Source organism: Aspergillus pseudoviridinutans, assembly GCF_018340605.1.
Source record: "Aspergillus pseudoviridinutans IFM 55266 DNA, scaffold_1, whole genome shotgun sequence".
Taxonomy (NCBI): domain Eukaryota; kingdom Fungi; phylum Ascomycota; class Eurotiomycetes; order Eurotiales; family Aspergillaceae; genus Aspergillus; species Aspergillus pseudoviridinutans.
The window spans coordinates 2,053,723-2,066,928 of record NW_025091281.1 but is presented as its reverse complement, the minus strand read 5'-3'; the positions used below and the strand labels follow the sequence as shown (position 1 = coordinate 2,066,928).

General features: G+C 52.5%; 5 protein-coding genes across 5 annotated transcripts; 2 read left to right on the top strand and 3 right to left on the bottom strand.

Annotated features, from left to right (window-relative positions):
- Positions 1-29: 29 nt before the first annotated feature.
- Positions 30-2,088, bottom strand: Asppvi_000734 (WD repeat protein; the record flags this gene model as incomplete). Its single annotated transcript, XM_043297040.1, has 4 exons — positions 30-448; positions 501-575; positions 631-1,234; positions 1,300-2,088. 4 exons carry the CDS (start codon positions 2,086-2,088, stop codon positions 30-32), a joined length of 1,887 nt encoding a protein of 628 aa, XP_043152975.1.
- A 644-nt stretch (positions 2,089-2,732) lies between these two features.
- Asppvi_000733 (putative pantetheine-phosphate adenylyltransferase) lies at positions 2,733-3,947 on the top strand (the record flags this gene model as incomplete). Its single annotated transcript, XM_043297039.1, has 1 exon — positions 2,733-3,947. One exon carries the CDS (start codon positions 2,733-2,735, stop codon positions 3,945-3,947), a length of 1,215 nt encoding a protein of 404 aa, XP_043152974.1.
- Positions 3,948-5,376: 1,429 nt separating this feature from the next.
- On the top strand, positions 5,377-6,954 carry Asppvi_000732 (F-box domain protein; the record flags this gene model as incomplete). Its single annotated transcript, XM_043297038.1, has 2 exons — positions 5,377-5,758; positions 5,819-6,954. 2 exons carry the CDS (start codon positions 5,377-5,379, stop codon positions 6,952-6,954), a joined length of 1,518 nt encoding a protein of 505 aa, XP_043152973.1.
- Positions 6,955-7,368: 414 nt separating this feature from the next.
- Asppvi_000731 (putative regulatory protein Ral2) lies at positions 7,369-10,059 on the bottom strand (the record flags this gene model as incomplete). Its single annotated transcript, XM_043297037.1, has 1 exon — positions 7,369-10,059. One exon carries the CDS (start codon positions 10,057-10,059, stop codon positions 7,369-7,371), a length of 2,691 nt encoding a protein of 896 aa, XP_043152972.1.
- Positions 10,060-11,098: 1,039 nt separating this feature from the next.
- On the bottom strand, positions 11,099-12,053 carry Asppvi_000730 (peroxiredoxin; the record flags this gene model as incomplete). The annotated part of the gene is made up of 5 exons (XM_043297036.1): positions 11,099-11,132; positions 11,191-11,603; positions 11,660-11,752; positions 11,838-11,946; positions 12,031-12,053. 5 exons carry the CDS (start codon positions 12,051-12,053, stop codon positions 11,099-11,101), a joined length of 672 nt encoding a protein of 223 aa, XP_043152971.1.
- Positions 12,054-13,206: the final 1,153 nt, after the last annotated feature.

Here is a 13,206-nt window from a genome sequence, read left to right as displayed (position 1 = left end):
AAGCAAAAGATCGCATAGCCGTCTCCATCTCATAATGCTACTCCCCACACGCCTCGGCCTCCACAAACCCCTAACCAATCCCTTGGGTGGCCGGAACCGGTCGTCCCTCCCTGAGGCGACCAGCTCAGGTTTGAGATCTCGTAATCGCATTGCCAGGCCGCAGCTGGCCCTCGTTCGGAAGTCGTTGACGGTGTGCCTGGGTTGTGCACGACGGGGGGCACAGGTGCGGCATTGTGCTGGTTGATCAGATCCCACAGGAGGACAAAGCAGTCGTCTGCGCCGGACGCGAGCACACCCCGTCTGTTGGGAGACCATTCGACGCAGTTGATTGCTGCGGAGTGGCCTTTGAGCTCGAGGATGGCTTGGCCCGGCTGCCGGACATCGAGTACGCGGACGATGTTGGAGTCTTGGGAGAATGTTGCTAGGAGATGAGCGTCGTGTGGTGATGCTGCAACTGTGTTAGGTAATGTCTGGTCATGCATGCGACTAGAAATACACACCTGCGATACGCAAAAGCGGCGGGGGCCAGACGGAATTGGATGGAGCTGAAGGGCTACCGTTTCCAGGGCTCATTACTAGAGAACACTCGTGTCAGCAAGACTCAACACAGGATAATGTGGAGGACAATACATTTGTCATTCTTCTCGGTCGGCTCGTAGATGATTGTGCTGTGCTCCAGGCTGCGCAAATCAAACATGCGCACACTACCATCAGCGCCGCAGCTAACAAAGACGTCGACGCTATTCGCACAGAATCGAACGTCATATACCTCCTTGTCGTGGGCGATCAGCTGTGTTTTGGCTGTGAGCGTAGGAATGTCCCAGATGGTGCATGTGGTGTCGATGCTCGAGGTGATGATCAAGCTGGGAGATATCGTATTCCAATCAAGGGAGGTGATCGGGGCAGTATGTTCGGGAGACTTTGAATTCGATAGCAATGCTAAGGGGGAAAGCTTGGCAGCAGGGGGATCCCGCTGATTTGCAGGACGAGTAATCGAGTTGGAGCTATGCAAGGGCTGGGTGGTGGGTAGTGACCACAGGCGTAGGTGGTCGCCGGACGTCGCAAGTAGGTCGGTCGATTGCTTCTGGGACGACGGAGGCTCCCAGAGGATTCTCGTGACGGGATAAGAATGTGTGGCTTCCGCGGTTTTGACATACTCTATTTTCATGTCTCCCGGCGCGACATCTGGTGTATCCGGGTCTGGTTGCGTCAAATGGGTATCGATGATTTGTATCTGGATTCTAGTCAGCAATTTGAATGAACCCAAACGATCATGAAGCATGTAGGGGGTGTCCCTACATAGTTGTGGTTATCTTCCAAGTAGCTTCCTAGTGCGATCTTGCCGCCAACGGAGCCCGAGCTTCCTGGAATTGGCCATTTACACCAATCCATCGCATATATGGGCCAAGGAGCGATGTAGTTGCTATTCGTTGGAACCTGAGTATCTCCATTAATTGGAGGCATGCTCGGACTGTGGAGTGCGTCACTCAGAAGATCCCCCGACGGACGTATATCGGCCAACCCAAGCGGGGAGTATTTCGCTCCTTGCGGAGTATGAGGCTGGAAACCCGCACCGGGTGATGATCCATATCTGGAATTCTCTGTCACCCCGTGCGGCCTATATTTGGGTTGCTCGAGGTTCGAAGGACTGGACCTCGAATGACCATGCGAATTGACCATGCCTGAACGGGGGGTCGTCGGAGGCTGTTGCTGTTGTGGCTGTTGCGATGCCTGCGGTTGCAGCTGGGTAGATAGTTGAGTAAGCGTTGGGAGCGCAGAAGGCGCTGTGTTCATAGACACTGCTGGAGGACGGTTCACGTTCCCTGGTTGAAGTGCTCCTGGGAGAGTACCGCTGCCACTGCTGGTACCGGCCCCATAGTGACTTGGTTGGGCGCTCGAAGGCTGGACGTTGATGGAAGGAAGGTTGTTCATTGGGGGCTCAGTAGCTGTCGATAATTCGTGAGACATCGATTGGCGCTGCAAGCCTGAACTAGTCTGCGCCCCGGACGGGATATGAAGCTCCTCTGGCTGGCGGCTATAGATGGTCGTCCGTCGAGAGGACTCGTAGGGTTGCGCGGGGTTCGACATGCTGTTGCAGCTCAGTCGTTGAGGAACCCGAGAAGAACGTCTTTCTCGGTAAGCAGCGTTCCCTGAGCTACAACCAAAACTCCCGCTAGTTTCTCACCGGTGACTAGTTCTGAGAGCACGGTAAGTAGATGACTTTACCGTAAGGAGAGGGAGAGAGAGACATGTACAGGTAGGAGTATGGAGCTCCGACCGCACCAAGCCTGTGTGTTGCAGTATGGGATCATATCAGAGAAAAATCACCTTGGTAGTGTTTCACAAGCACATCATGGAGTTTGCAAAGAAACCCAAAAGGACCGTAAAGAAAAGCCGAATGGCAAAGGCTGGGCAGCAACAGGTCGAGGATGAGACACGGAAGAGTCGCTGGGGGTGTCTCGTGCTGCTGAGTCAGCCGTGATGATGAGTTGAGTCTCTCGAAGAACATGACCGACGGCCATACTACTTCTGTTTGTTCGGAGGTAACACAGGGTTTGCGTCCCTGTCTTTTAGTTCTCTGCTATTCGCTGGCTCAAGAAGGCTATTCCAAAATGTCCAGCTGAATTTCTCAGCATATATAATCGCCCAGTGTGTATCATCTGCCGCCCGATCTCCGTCATCTTTTTGCGATCTTCCCCTCGTCTACCCCCCCCCCCGCAATCACCTTCAGGATGGCTTCCGATGACGGTCCCCAGGAGATTGCAGCTCTGCTTCTTCTCCCTCCTCCCCCGGCTGTCAAGTTTGAACAATTCAAAGATGCTTATGAACCGATCTTATCTACTGTTTTTTCCAAACTCTGCAAGGCGCTTAATGGCGTCAATAGCATTGCAATTCTAGACATCGCTATTTCCATACCAGGTCTGCTCTCACGAAGCTCTCAACCTCGGGCGAAGATTTTCCCAAGTCTCCAACATTACTTGGCAAATATCTACAGGCTGATTGGAATCGTCAGCGCCGAGCACAGCATTGAGCTGGATGCCCCCGGTGGTATTGATGCTCGGGTAATCTTTGTTGATTTCCCCACAACCTCGGCAGAGGATCGTCAGACTCCACGACATGGACCGATCCTCGATTTGCAATCGCTGGCAAATTCTTCGCGACTATGGGACTGGATTTACTATCCAGGAAACGAAGCAGGCCAGTACCTAGCAACAGCGTTTGATAGTGTCTATTCGAAGAACAAAGACCCGAACGCTGGATCTTTGCATTCACTCTCAAATCAACCCAGCTGGCCCTCTCCCAAGACATTGATAGTTCCCGAAGTTAAGGCTCAATCGCCGCATTATTCAGTTGCTGTAGGGGGCACATTTGATCACTTTCATATTGGACACAAACTTCTCCTCACTGCCACTGCGTTGGCTTTGGAACCTGTGGAAGAGTTCGACCCGATCCCTGAGCGACTCCTGACTGTGGGCATCACAGGAGATGCATTGTTAAAGAACAAAAAGTATGCTGAATTTCTGGAAGGCTGGGATGACCGATGTCAGAGCACTTCGTCTTTTCTTATGGCGGTTATGGATTTCAGCCTTCCGGACAGAAGTGCACCGCGCGTTGAGCGGGTATCGCAGCCGGGTCCCAACGGCCATTATGTGCTAATGAAGGTCCGTTGCGGATTGACGCTGAAATTGGTACAAATCACGGACCCGTTTGGACCGACCATCACCGATGAAAGCATCGATGCTCTCGTGGTGTCCGCCGAAACTCGCTCGGGAGGCGCAGCTGTCAATGATGAGCGAGCGAAGAAGGGGTGGAAGAGCCTCGATGTCTTCGAGATAGATGTCTTACATTCAGGGGAGGTTCCCACAACCGATGGCGAAAGCTTTGCGTCGAAAATAAGCAGTACAGATATCAGACGGCGTCGTATGGAAATGGCCACGGCTCAGTGACTAGGTTAGTTGAGTTAAATTCAGCCAGGCTCTGAGAGCCTACCCGGACTGAATATCCTGCTTTCATGACCGTCAGAGACGGGGACGTTTCGAAGGACAAATGACAAGCGGTGCTCTTAAACTGGAACCTGAATTTCGTAGATAAGCACCCGACAATGTCCATATCCTATGGACTATGGGAAGAGCAATTCTGATCAATATGGCTCTCATGGTGCCTGAGTGTGTGGGTTCCTAGCTGCCCTAGTGCCTTCCCCCATGCTTGCCGGGAAAAAAAGAGGAACGGAGGACCTGGTTGTTTGATGATATTTCTCCTTGATTCATTCTGTAGCATAGATGGAGGAATCCCAAACAAAAGGCTCAGAGTGCGAGAGTCTTATTTTCCGACGGAAATCGAGTGGCTGATAAGGATTCTTTTCTCCTTTTCTTGTGATGCGAGACTCAGCGGGTCGGTCAGGATTAGGGAGGACAGCAATGGCATTGTCCCACCATAACCTCACCCCGTCCTGCATGAAATCGACCATGGTGTTTCTCCTGAACGCGCTTCCAGGACTAATAAAGGCAGAGAATCGTCACGCTGATTTTCGCACCGGTCACAGGAAGAATCCAGACCTGCAGCTGATAGCGCGATGATTCGTTTTCTGCTCTCAGGGGCGGGGGTGGGCGTCTGCAGCACAGAGTTGGACTAAGGTCGACGCCGGCCTTAGCAGAGGTCCTGACTCGGCCGGCTGTTTCTCCTGTCGCATCATCGGATCAATCATCATTCTTATGATCACTTCCGTCTTCTTCTTCCCCTCCTGGACTCCTTTAGTCCTGCCAACTCACCGGGTTTTCCTCTCAACTCCCAGCCAGTCGTCCTCCATCTCTGCCAAATCTCCTGCAGGTTCGCGCTGGATAACCGCATGCTCTTTCAATCATGTGACTTCTGTGTGCCAGTCAGCGAACCAATATCCAGTCGTCCTCGAGAAGCGGGAATTTTGATGGCAGAAGGGCATGCAGGGTAGACGTCCATCATAAATGTCACTATTTGTTGACGATGATCCCGGTCGAACGGGCTGGTAGTCCGGGTGGATTGCTCTAACTCTCGTCAGACATGTCAACGGGCTGCATGCACGCAGTGGCATCTGCGGCGTCTGTCTGTTCTCCAGCCTAGACAAGACTGACATTCTGACATTGCAAGAGAGGCATGCATTTCTTCCTCGTCGCCTTTACTTCTTTTGGTTTCTATTTTTCCCTTTTATCGTTGGCGTCTTTCTCGCTGGTCCTTCCTGTTCCCTGATCTTGGACTCTTTTGTTATTCCCAATATATATACCCAAGTCGACCCCCATGCTGACTTGTCGCGCATTATTGACCAAGTCGCGCAGCCGCTTGCAACTCATCTCATACTAGGCTTGATTTCAATGTGGCTGCGACTGGTCACAGCAGCCGAATATGCGGCTGCCTCCTTGTGCGAACAGCATGAACAATCCGCGACACATTTGCGACTTGGCGGACGAATTGCTCAGTGAAATACTCTCGTTCCTCTTGGAGTTGGATCCTCCGATACATGAAGCCTCTCCGACGATCTCACAGCATGTATCACAATACACTGATGGTACGCGCATTCATTTGTATGGGGAGAAGTCCAACTTGGACCGATTCAGACTTGTATGCAAGAGATTCAGGCGAATCGGTGCCCCAAGGAAATTCCGTCGATTCGTCCTGCGATTCTCACGGAATGAATTTGGACGATTGGAAGAGTTCTTGACCATGCAACTAGCCTCTCATGTGAGGTATTTCACTTACATGGTGCGACCATTCTATTCAGAAAACGGTACAGTAACTGAAGATTTTTCGACTCCAAGAAGTATTGAAGGATGCTGATATTTTCCAGGCTGGCCGTTAATCCTGACTGAAATAGAAAAGACCGATCCTTCACTATTCAACACAATCAAGCTTCGGTTGCAGGACCAACAACACATCGTCCAGGAGAACCAGGATCTCCTCTTGCTGCGGCGTGCAATCGCTTCATTTTCGGGTCTTCAGCAAGTCAAACTACTGAGATTACAAGACGAGGCGGATGAGACATTGATGGGACACATTCAAGGGCGCTCGCTGGAGCGATCAGCCATGCTGGAATGGGAGCCCGCTTGCACTCGAGCAGTCAAAAATCTGGCGATTTCTCTTCTGGAATCAAGTTGTAACTCCATTCGCTTTGTTGGGCCACAAATGAGTTCCGACTCCATGATCAGGCTACTGCACACTCCTCCCATGATGTTCTCCGCCTTGGGAGCACGATTGCTGAGCCTGGATATCACCTTCCAGTCGTACACTGCGATGGCCACTACGATGTCAAAGCTGTCTAGCGTCTTCCATGATTTCTTCCGGGCGGCTCGAAATCTGACTGCGGTCCATTTCGGCGTTCCTGGCAGTGGATCTGTATTTCTCCCGCTAAAACAGATGTTTTATCGCGTCCAATGGAAACGGCTCCAAACCGTCAGCCTGCAGGGTTGGTKCCTGGATGCAGATGATATTCTCACAATAGTTCTTCAACACAAGCGACAGATTCGCGACATCAGGCTCATCAATGTGCACCTTCGGGACGGACGCTGGCGGGACGTGTTAGCCTGCCTCCGCGAAACGACGGAGCAATTGGAACGTATAGACCTGCACGAAATCAACTACGTCAGACGAACACAACCCGCCGACCACACGAACGGTAGCAGTAGCAGCTATAGTAACGGCAACGGTACTGTCGTTAGCGTTATAGAGGCCCTTCCAGCGCTCTCTATCGTGGCCAACTTGCCTTCTGGCCCTCCCCAGCCAGTCGCCTTTGACGATGATTACATGTCATTAGCTCCGCGAGGTACATCGACGAGATCAATACCAAAGGCGACCATGCAAAAGCTGCGCGCTCTGACAGTCGACGACCTCGGGGACGACGGACTCGCAGTCAAGCGTGAACAGATCTTCCTCTGGGAAGCGTGGGTTCTTTCGAGTTATTCACCAATATCCTTTTCAAGGCAATGATGACTGGTGACTCTCGTTTTTTCTTTTTGCCTTCAGTATTGACGATCTAGCACACAGTACTGTATTGTATTTCCTTGTCCCTGCAGTTTACATAAAGAATTGTTGGAGGCTGTCTCATTTCATAGCTCCATGTTCATATTTGTTCCTAGCATGCAATTGACATCGTTAGGTGATAGAGGGTTAGGACTATTATGCATTTCCTGTTCAAAACGGAGTGGGAGATAACACCGCACGTGTCCATCCATACGTTAGTAGACCGGACCGGCCATCAATGGCCTTAAGTCAAGTCAGGATTAACAAGAGAAACGAAAGCAACTATCTAGATGTGGACAGAGACAAAATGCATTCTATATACTTGTGCTAAATCCCGGCGCACATACCAAAAACGAACACTACAGTGAGAAGGAATCAGACCTATACCCCAGAAGCGGCATTCTGATCTACAGCAGTCGCAGGCAGAGACGTCAAACCGCCCGAGCTGCCGGGTTTGGTATTTCGTTCTCTCATCAGCCTTCGACCCTCCATAAGTCCACGGAGCCCCCGTTTCTGGAGACCGATGACGCTGCTCAGATCGCCCGTCCAGATCTCCCTGTGGGGCCGGAGCTGGGCGTCTGTGTCGCGGCGGACGCGGCGCGGACGGGACTGCGACTGCGACTCGCTACCCGTGAATTCCGAGTCCGAGTGCTCGTAGCTCGAGGCGGAAGTGGCGGTGCTGGCGTTGCTGATGGAGTCCTCGCGGTCGCGGTCGGTGCGGTGGTGGCTGCGGCCGAAGAGGTTGGTGTTGATACGTAGCGGGATACCGCGGGAGGAGGGCGCGCTGGTGGCCGCGCCACCGCTGGCGACGGAGACGGCGGAGGTGGTGCCGTGTTCGGTGTCGGAGGAGTCGGAGGTGAGGTGGCTGTTCTGCGAGGCGTCGGTGCCTGTTGTGGTACCGGCGCCGGCGCTAGCGGATTCACTGGCTGCCGCGTGTGCGCCGTTCAAGGCCTCGAGGGTGCCGCCCGGTCCGCTGATGAAGCCGGTGCCTCTGCCGCCGCCGGCAGCCATGGCAGCTGCGTTGAAGACGGCGGCTGCGTTGCGACCGTCTAGGATTTGGTGGAGCCGCTCGACGGTCGCCTCGAGGAGGCCGTCTACCTGGTAGGGGCGCGCGAGTTGAAGCAGGGAGCAGAGGATTTGGGGCGTGCAGAGGGAGGATCCGACGGGTGGGAGCGACGAGGTGTACAAGTAGTAGACGAGGACTCGGAGAGTGAGGAAGGTATGCGGAAGGTACAAAACACGCGGTCGAGAGGTAGGGGGTAAGCTATGAGCAGAGGGTATCTCAAGATTCGCTAACAAAGACTTGGAAGGGTTCGAGTGGTTGCTGACAAGAGTGGTGGCACTGGAGTAGGAACTGCTTTGTCCTATTGAGGGAGTAATGGTGATGCTTGAGTTCCGACTGGGGTACATGGGGATCGCTCCACGCAGGGTTGCCGTGTCAGAAACACCAGTGTCGGATGACTCGCGAAGAAGCTGGATGAAGTAAGGACCCCATCGACGAGAAAGAATCCGCGAGTTGACGGGGATCCGCTCTCCGCCAGCTGCTTGAAGCTCCATATCGGCCATTTCAGGAAGAGACTGAGCAAGTTTGCCCAGCTCATCAGATGCGGGCGAGAAAGGTCTCCCACCCGACGTCAACTGCGTCAACTTATGTTGTAGAGACGCAGGAACTGCAGGCGCACTGTGGGAGATGTACCCGGAAGTTGGCGTGGTTCTGCATGGATTGTTGTACAACCCGAAGGCCTCCAACTCGACCATGCAGACGTGAGAGAAGTTGATTCGGCGGTGGTTGTAATCCTCGACCAGACTGCGCTTTCGGTGTCCCAGAACTACAAAAGTATTCCGTCTCGCCCATAGCACTCCACGGTTCCAGCTGCCATGGCCAAAGACAGAGCCTCCGGCGTCGATCCGACCCCATGTGAGAGTCTTCAGGTCGAGCGCCCAGAGAGCGTACTCCTGTTTGGATGACGTCAAGTAGGTACCGCTCACAACAAAATGCCCGTTGATCACACCGCCGTTGGGGAATCTCAAGCCCGGGGGGGATGCTCCACTTTGCATTGGCTTCTCAATCAAGMGACCGTCCGGCAAGCGCACCTGGAGCTCCAGCTTGACATCCAGGAAGTTGTAGTTGGAGTAAATCAGCAGGGGACACCCTTCCACTTCCGAATCCTCCACTGGCTCCTGTGATTCCTGGTCAGCGGCAGCAGACCCGATGTCTGACACATTCATTCCGATCAACGGGGCAACAACACTGCGATAGGCGCCGCAGCTTCTTCCCAGTGAGCTTGTGTTTGTCCACTTCAAGCTGCGCAGGTTGAAAACACTGATCTGCTCGATATAGTGGTTCGAACTATCCTGCCCTCCTACCACTACCATTTCAGCACCGCCAAATCCATCAATGTCGACTCCAATGGTGCCCTGATGGGGGTTGGACGATGCGGGGTTATGGTGAATAGCGGAGAGTGGAGCACTAGCGGATGTGAAAAAGGCGCTCGACGGAAGGATCGTCGCGCAATGAGCGTATCGACCCTGAGGTGAGTCCGTAGCGGGGACTCTCGTCCATGTCCGAGACGGTACGTCAAAAATGTGTATATCAGACATCACCACAACCTCCGGCTGCGCTTCCTGCCCTGACGCGCCATTGCTCGCAGACTCCTTGGACGCATTCGGTGCAGGCGACATGCCTCCATAACAGACCAGCTTATTATCACCAAGAGCACATACGCTGTGAAAATACCGCGGACGAGGGATATCGCCGACGGCTTCGATCTTCGTCCAGTGCCGCCGGATCAAGTCCAGCTCATACAGATCCGACGTCAGCTGCGGGTGACTCTTCGATAGAACGCGGCCTCCGAACACGTAGAGCTTGTCGCCGAGGATAGTGGTGGTGGCTCCCACAAGCGGGTGCGGTTCTCTTCCTGTCGTCCGGCGTACATTGCACACTAAGCCCGACAGATTGATCGGACCGGCTGTAGATGGCGGCGGTTGGTATCCTGGAGAGGCCCCAGACGTGGAGGGTTCATCCCTGCCCGTATCCATGTAACCCAAACTTGACTGACTTCTTGACATCATCTTGAATCCGACTCGTAGCGAAACGACCTGCCTGATTTCCGTCTTTTTGACTCTTAACGTCGTTTTGTTCCCTCGGTATCAGATATCTCGAAGCTTGTATTTCAAAAGGATCTCCAGCCCGTGGTACATCGAGTCGCGAAAACAACCAGGTCACATAACAGTTGGAACACTTCGGGCCGTCACTGCGATCGAATGAAAAACTGGCGAATCGACGTCAAACCACGCACAGGTAGAGAGAAAACACAATCGGTCGTCGTCCAGATCGTCACCGGGACCTTTTTTTGCGTAGATCAGGGGCGGGCGGGCACTGGCAGGCAAGTGAGTGGGACGGGGGCTGGTCGTTCCCCGCCCTTACTCCCCGAGGATTCGAAACAGAGCTGGAGGTTGGCGAAAAAGCTGATCGAAAATATTGCAACCCAGTTGCGGTCAGGACTTTGAGTCGAATGAGATGAAAACAGGTCAGCAGAAAGAAGCGATGTGGAAGGAAGAGGGGGCCGCCGATAGTGATACGGTACTACTTTTAGTGTTGTGCGGGCTTTGAAGCGGTCGCCCGTTCAAGTGGTGCAGGCAGCCAGGCACCGCGGCCGATCCAATGACATGGATGAAGAACGTTGTGGGGATGCTATTAGCTTCTGGCGATTTACGTACTACTGTCTGTTGTTAGATCTGACAGATTTATGCCATGTGACCTTGAGAATTTCAGATCCTCGGACATCTCTCGTACAGGGTATTATTATCATGAGAGCCAGAAGCATATGGGTCGAACGAATTCCTCAGACACCGCACACTGAATACGAACAAGTAGCCCTCTGATTATGCGCTAAAATGGCGTTGATATGTGAATATTAATACTTGCGTATAAAGGTCTGGCTTGTCCATTAAGCAAATGTATGTATTTGATTGAACGAGGTATCAAAAGCAGAAGCAAAATCATTTGATAAAGTCATGGCCATCATATCCCATTCCTTTTGGTAGAACTCCCAGCTTTTCATGCCGCTGCTTTAACTACTCCAAGGAGGCAAGTGAATCAAGTAATAGATTACTCCTTCTTAAGAGTGGTGTAGCGCAGGTAACTATACCATTTGATTAGCATGACTTGTTCATGTTGCGCTCAGGAAAGACAGGACTTACGGCTTGACCTCACGGATCTCGCCAAACTTCTTCTTAGCATCCTCAGTGGAGACGGGAGGGGGAATGATGACATCGTCACCGGGGAGCCAGTTGATGGGGCAGGTAACACCGTGCTTGTCGGTGGTCTGGAGGGCATCAACCACACGGAGAACCTCGGCGGTGTTACGGCCGGTGGAGGCGGGGTAGGACATGATCAGACGGATCTTCTTGGCAGGGTCAATAATGAAAACGGAGCGGATGGTGAAAGCGATGCCCTTCTCGTCGACGTTGGTGGTGTCTTGGTAGTCGACCATGTCGTACAGGTGGGCAATCTTGCGGCTGGGGTCGGCAATGATGGGGAAGGTGAGCTTGGAGCCATTGACCTCGTCAATGTCCTTGATCCAGGCCTTGTGGGACTCGGTGCCATTGGCGCTCTAGCGGAATGTCAGCGAATTTATTCATGACGGGGGACGCCCTGGATTCAGCTTACGAGACCAATCAGCTTGACGTTGCGGGCAGCGAACTCGGGCTCGAGCTTAGCGAAAGCGCCGAGCTCGGTGGTGCAGACGGGTGTGAAATCATCCTATTCCATTTGCGATCAGCCTTGTTTCTTTCCATCATTTGTACTATACTTGCGCGCGCTGGTCTGAAAGATTGGAGGTACTAACAGGGTGGGAGAAGAGGATGGCCCAGCTGTCGCCAATGAAGTTGTGGAAGGAGACGGGACCGTTCGAGGTGTCAGCCTCGAAGTCAGGGGCAGTAGAGCCGAGACGGAGACTGTTGGAATGAGAGAGGATGTCAGTATATGATTCTTAACAATACAATATCTTGAAAATAGCAATTCTGTTCAGGAACACTTACGGAGCAGCACGTTCCTGGGCCATTGTGACTGTGTGTGGAAAAAATGGAAGATGGAGATATAGAGAGAGAGAGCTTAGGGTGATTGAGCAGAGAGCAAGAGACAGGATGGGAAGAGACGAACTCGACAAGGGTGAGTGAGATTTATCAGCTAGATATAGTCGTCCCCTCCCCTATACCAAACGGCGAACAGCCAAATGATACCCCTCTAGATCGTCCTCTTACAGTGATCCATGGGCAAATCACAGCGAAGCTCCTGTATCTCCGCGATCACGCAATTCACCACCGCCAGCAGGGCAGAAAGTGTGTGATTGGTGCAACATGAGCTCATTCTCGGTGGGATGTTTAGCGTGCTTTTCTGTTCCTTGGGGTTCGGCCCCACACTTGCTGTTCTCGGTAATTATGAGGCCTATCCAGCGTCCATGTAGGCTACCTTACCAAGGTACGGATGCCTCGGTGCCTGGGACTTGAAGAGACTCAGTTGCCTACGTAGTATCTGGTTCTAGTTGTCTGCAATCTGACTCCACTTGGTTCTTTATTACTTAATGATGCACTATTCTTGATGAATATGGCCACCCTCTGCAGTTTCTCATGACATGTACTCTTTGTTCCCGTCCCTTCGCGTCAAGTTTAATTTATCTGCTAAGTGCCGAGCTTAACTATGCCTACTGTGTAATCTGATTATTCATGGTAGCTCGTACAGTCCTTTTGAGGGTCCATCAGCCAATCATGCTTCAAGAGGGTTTGGCAGGAGAACATTTGGCTGGCAGTGACTACAGCACAGAGCCTATGGGGATCTTTGAAAATGGCGCAATAGGACATCCCTTTCCGTCATACTGAGCATGCTGGCTCTGCATGATACCTAGCGTTTACTGACAAGAAATCATGCAGCCTCTCGGTACAACAACAGACGGCTTTCAACGATCAATTTTACTCCGTAGATTGACGATCCAGAGCACCAGCGGCCCACACCAGAGCTTCTCGGTCACCGATCCATAGGCCATGAGGGGCAGTTGGCGTCAGATAGTCGAGAATCTCTAATGCTGGTGCACGGTTTCCTGTATGCTGATCAAGAACCAATAAACCCGGGAGAAGTAGATAAAGTCCGTGACATACACTTTCGAACTCACTCTTCTTGAGCGAACCTGATATTCATAAAAACTAGAACCCGTGTAATAG